General features: G+C 36.4%; 1 protein-coding gene across 2 annotated transcripts in view; it reads right to left on the bottom strand.

The window, feature by feature from the left end:
• Positions 1-267: 267 nt before the first annotated feature.
• Positions 268-6,000, bottom strand: part of LOC131434588 (lipase maturation factor 2-like) — a 30,025-nt gene continuing 24,292 nt past the window's right edge. For both annotated transcript variants that reach the window (XM_058601433.1, XM_058601435.1), the window contains 2 exons: positions 1,552-2,540; positions 268-1,490 (listed from right to left, as the gene is read on the bottom strand). In XM_058601433.1, coding sequence (XP_058457416.1) covers positions 702-1,490; positions 1,552-2,540 — 1,778 coding nt within the window. In that variant the 3' untranslated portion in view covers positions 268-701. The remainder of the gene's footprint in view (positions 1,491-1,551; positions 2,541-6,000) is intronic.

Here is a 6,000-nt window from a genome sequence, read left to right as displayed (position 1 = left end):
CTGGGCTCGTCAAGAAGTATTATTACTATTGATGTCGTTTTTTATATTTGGTTTTAACCTTTTCGGACGTTCGTCGGTACCGTTTCTCACCTAACCCGATCAATTTGGGGCTCGCCATTTGACTTAGATCGAAAATTTTTTTTAAAAATGGTTTAACTACCTTATGAATAAGGACGTGGTACTACATTAGCGAACTTCAAGGCTACAAGTTGGTTACGGAATATGAAGCAAAACAATACCGAAATGATCAACTACAAAGTCTAATGGTTTATGTTCAAAACAATGTTTATTATAGAATTGATTTTAACATACTAATTTATCATAGTACAGAAATTTGAATGTACCTTACAGTATCACAAATGTTTGGAGAGTTGAATATCATAATTATTCTTTAACAATTTTATGGGATTCTATTATGCCTGGTTGCTTAAAGAATCATCGCCTGTCATCACGGAAACCACAAAAATTCAAAGCGGGTAGTTTGAGGGCTCATCATCCATTCGAAAACAACAGTCACATCCCCATTCTCGTTCGCAGTTCGAGCTATTGCGGTTCGCTCTAATTGACTTTATTTAATCACGTTAAAATACATCTTGTGTGAAACACCAATACGGTATCCGTTACAGACAAACACGACAGAGTACACTAGTATTCAGTTTGTATGTATATGCATCACATGGCTGCCATAACTCACCACGGGTTCAATCCTTCTTTTGTGTGATTATCATTGCGAGTGCAGCTGCTAAAACTCCTAACACAAGAAATGATCCATCGAATAAACAAAGAAAACTTCTTAAAGCACTAAGTAACCACTTAAGCGGAAGATTCAATGCTTGTGAGGGTGCAACTGTTTGTGGAACGCCGACATCTCGAAGCTTTGTTTCCAGGAATCCGTCGTTGATGGAGAATGCTGGAAAATAATCGCTAATGCGGTTTCGAGTCCAATATGCCGTGCTGTTGTCACCGAACCAAGACGTATAGCTAAACTGGTAGATCGAGGCCCGAATAAATTTCGGTGCCTTATCAGGAAGATGAGCTTGATCAAAAAGATTTAAAACGATTGGATGATTTTGCAACATCCTTTGAACCATTGGATACATCCATTTCTGGGTGTTTGGTTTCATGCTTGAAGCATCATAGAATTTGAAATCGAACCGAGGGAAGTATAACCAGGCGTAAGGCATAGCGCCCTGTTCGTTCCAGGGCTTGTACTGAAATCCGTACTCCTCCCAAGGACCGGACAAATCATTGGCATGTTCTAAAACAATTTCCATGCGCTTTTGACGCATTTTAATAAGGTGTTGTCCATATTGATTTACTATGTGCAAGCTGTGAAGACCATTGTATGATGCCGTAAATACCGTAGAATTTAAAGATGTTTGTTGTACCAATCGAGTATGAGGAACAATAGAGGTAAACATGATCGTGAAAGCTGCTACCGTTGGCGCAAGAAGTTCCCAGTTTCCGGTCAGTTTACGTACACCGTCGCTCTGTGTATGAGAAGAGTGAATAAGCAATAATGTTAGTCTCATTCGAGAAATCCTTACTTACCACATTTTTAACACCTGTTTGTGTGATTATCAATTTCAAAAATAACTGCCCCATCAATACAATGACCACTATTGGAGCTATCCAAACCATGACCTTCATCATGTTCAAGTACTGGGATTGGTTGAAATTGAGTTTGAAAGAAATTCCATCTCTGAAGCTGATTCCAAAAAGCAACCATGTTCCCAATGTTATTAATACTGCAATCACTTTAACAGCAAATGTCCCAGTTTCATCTACAGTCTGCTGTTTTTTCATCCTTTTCACCAACTCTTTGTCATCCATTAAAGTCAACAGTAAGGTCATAACGATCAGACTCAAAAAACCATAGTTCCCGCTAGCTATGATGTTTAAATGCAGGAAAACTTGCCACCAAAGAGCAAACATTCGAACTTTCTGATTCGAAGCAAAAAATAACCAAGAACATACTAACTCACTTACATACACGTAGATCGTGCTAAGCTTATGCAGTCCATCTGGCTGTTGGTACGTATACCAGCTGTACGAAGTCGGGAGTGGCATAGTTTCGAAATGTTTCTTCAGCCCTGTGAGATCCCACCACAAAGGACATCCGCTGGCGAGCTTAACCGATCCCGATGCGAACACGAATCGGAAGAGAAGCCATTTCATAAGTAACAACGCTAAGTTCTCGATGGGACCACGTGGATCACTTAACTTTGCGGGGGCAAGAAGTATGCACAGAAAACCGGCCTCCAGCAAGAGATCATCCGATTGTTGTCGGAAAGATTGAGAAATTTGTACCAGCGAGAAGTATAAGGCCCACATTGCGATAAAGTTTGGCAAACGGCATAGCTTGTTGAAGGCAAATCCGAATAATCCTATGGCACATCCAACTAAACAGAAGAGATCAATTGCAGATTCTGTATCTAGTCCGAGCAATGGTGCCAGCTGAAGAAAGTTGAGCCGTTCGTTGATAGTTCCATTGCCGAGAATTCGATTCGCTGGGAGGATACCGGAATTGCTGAATAGTCCTGGAAACAGATAAATGAAGAAAACATGTGATTAACGATGGATTAAAATACGTCAGGATACGTATTCCCCATTATTGATATCGACGAAAAATCTTGACAGATGTCAAACCGTTCACAACTAGGGCTATTGTTTGATAGATGTCAAACCGTTCACGACTAGGGCTATTGTGTATTGTAGAGTCGCCATATTATTTTACCGATTTCTCGACTCTCATTCAACGAATTGTGATAAAATAGGATGCAATATCATTGCTCCGGATCTGCGAAACAATACCGCAGAAAAAATAGTTTGACATTTTCTCAATACTACTGTTGTAGCGATTCGAAAATCGAAGTGACACAAATTTTCATCATACCCTTAAGATCAATCTATCGAACAGGGACAGCAGACTCCACTCTAAATAATAGTATTGGTATTTAAGATGACCACTGGAGCTGAGATAACTACCAGAGCCGTTACCCTACATACTTACATCATTACTATCCAAGTAACCAAAAATTCGAATAAAACAAATGGACAGCTTTTTAAGCAACTATTTACATTTGAGCAACGAGAATGTTCAAACGGAGTGATTCTGTTATTTCAATTTCAATTGTTCTCCGTGTACTTTTGAGCAACAAGAAAGTTTACGCAGGACTAAATATAGTTTTTGTCGTGAATACGACTTACTTTACTATGGGGTGCCTTTTCAAAATTAGCCATATGAAAGAATGGGCAGAACTTAATTGTGAATATCTCGACTTGTATTAATGGTAACAACATAATTCTTTCACTATTCCATCAAAAATATGATCAGGAATTTAGAATAATATTTTGAACAGTGTGCGATAACCACAAACAACTCAAAATTTGAAAATAACCCATCTTTATTATAAAGAACTATCTAGTTATTTCATAATATTTAATTGCATTTCAGAATGTTTAATGTAACTAATCTGTAATTTAGTCTAGGCGCATCGTTTAAAATTCTAGTAGAGAAAAAGAGAAAAGTTGCACAATTCACACAATCGATCAACTACCAATTCGAATTAGGAAGTATAAAGAAAGCGTGTCAGTTTTATTCGTATTCACGACATCCAGTTATGTCTCTGACATTACACACCCGTACTTTTAAAAGGAAAGAATGTAGTTTTGCATACACTTTCTTCAAATCGTTTTCATTCGGATACTGTATCGAATGAGCGTTCAAAAATTATACATTGAAAATAAAGTTGAATCCAAACCACGAATTTTTGACAAGATTTTTTTCAACTTGCTCTTATAACCAAAACATGGCAATAAAGCAAATAGAGCTATCTTAAAATAAAGTCCAGTTAGTAAATCATTCAATTTCTCAAAACCGATTTCGCAACCAAAGTGGAGCATTAATGACCTCAAGTGATACCTTATTTGACCTTTCGTACAAGAAATTTTTGTTAAGATTCTACTGATCAATACAAATAGTGTAATATGTAATCTAAATGCAATTCGCAGTCAATAACGATAATGTTCATAATTGGCAGCGTAAACCCTCCAAATACGAAATACTAGCACAAACAAATATACAGATTAGACAATAACGGAATTTTTGGTCCCATCGCGGTCCTCCGTTCAAACGTCACAATTACACAAATTTAAATCACCTAACGCCTCTGCCCCAAATGGAGCGTCGTAATACACTGGAACCTCAATTTACGCGCCGGGGTGCGCCTGAGGACCCTCTGAGTATGTTCTGAGACTATGGAAATGCTTAAGAGATGTTCCAAGATCTCAATACTACTTGGAGTATTGTCCTTAGGGACTACACTGTGTCACAGCAAGAATTACTACGGCTAATGCCTTTTTTGTTTGTGGTGCATACTTTTAGAGCTACACATTGCTTACTTGTCTATTTATAGCTGTTCCAGGAAGGTTTCCAGTCGTCCAACAACTTCGATGAAAACAGGTCTTAAGATCTACTCGAGCATTCAGCAGTCTATATATAGTTTTTCAATGCGGATCATAGTCGTATTGCTACATACTACTTACTTGTGTGTTTTGATCTTTTTTTCGGAATATTCCCCGTCGTCCATGAGCTTCAGTGAGAACAGATCTTAAGATCTACACGAACATTCAGCAGTTTATGAAAAATTTTCCAAGACTGTTCATAGTCGTTGAGCTACAACTCCAGGTAGTTTTTGGATGGCCTAAAGCAATAACAATTGTTCTATTGATCGCATGTGGCATCACGAACATGGACCGAGAACGAGAAGGTCGTTAATGCACTTTGTTACACTGGTAGATCTTAAGGCCTGAACTTCATGTAGTTTTTGGATGGATTATCGGTTATCTCAGATCTTATCACAGTATGTCAATTTTCTGTGTATAGTACTACCGCACTCAATAGTCATATAAAAATGATTATATACAATATTTGCTTTCCAGATAGTTCTTGGATGCCCACGGTCTTATTTAGATTCTTAGAAACTAAACAATTCATTAATGTACATTTCACAATATTCAATTCACTGAAGCAAAATCGCGTTATTTCAATTAAAACGCGTAAAAAAGTCGCATAAATTAAATTCGCGTAAAGTAAGTTCACGTAAATTGAGGTTTTAGTGTACAGAGGTTCTGATTTACGTGTTCAATGCGGGAAGCCCTTAGTTGGAGGAAGAAATGCACACACCGATTTGATGCGACGATGTGTTAGGTTTATTATTGTTTGATAGCTCTGGTGGAATTATTGAAAAATTTTGTATTTCAGTACAAAAATTGGTTAATCACTCAGATCGATGTACGAAACTTTCACCCAAAGCTCTTTTTTAGAAACAGAAGATTCAGAGGAATTTTTTGATAAACTTTGGTGAGCCTGTTGTATTGTTGTTGTAATAATTCACAATCCGATGAACAAAATGTGATCTGACAACCGCTGGGCAGTTCAATGAATTTTTTTTTTATTTTTTTTTTTATTTTTTTATTTATTTTTTTTTTTTTTTTTTTAATAACTATTTATTGGAATATGAGTTAAAATTAAATTATTAAGATTTAAATTGGGTGTTCAGCCACAAGTGGTGACTTTTCAGCCCTGTTATATATATATATATATATATATATATATATATATATATATATATATATATATATATATATATATATATATATATATATATATATATATATATATGATTTGGTTATTACCATGAAGACATCATTTGCTTCCGCAATTCTGAGATTTTTGTGTAGGGAAAATTCTAAACCTACTTGTATTGTGTAATGGGGAAAAGGAACTTATATACTAACTTACTAACTAATACAGAGAGCGAATCGATTCAATTGAAGATTGCATCGATTTTTGTCGGAATTTACATATAATAGTATGTGACATTACATCTAATGGTTCTATATTTGTGAGTCTGTGTAACTCATTTGAACTAAACCAGGGAGGACGCTTCAGAATCATTTTCAGAATTTTATTCTGAATCCTTTGAAGCGTTTTCT

This window comes from Malaya genurostris, chromosome 3, assembly GCF_030247185.1.
Source record: "Malaya genurostris strain Urasoe2022 chromosome 3, Malgen_1.1, whole genome shotgun sequence".
Lineage (NCBI taxonomy): Eukaryota > Metazoa > Arthropoda > Insecta > Diptera > Culicidae > Malaya > Malaya genurostris.
This window is presented reverse-complemented; position numbering and strand designations above follow the sequence as displayed.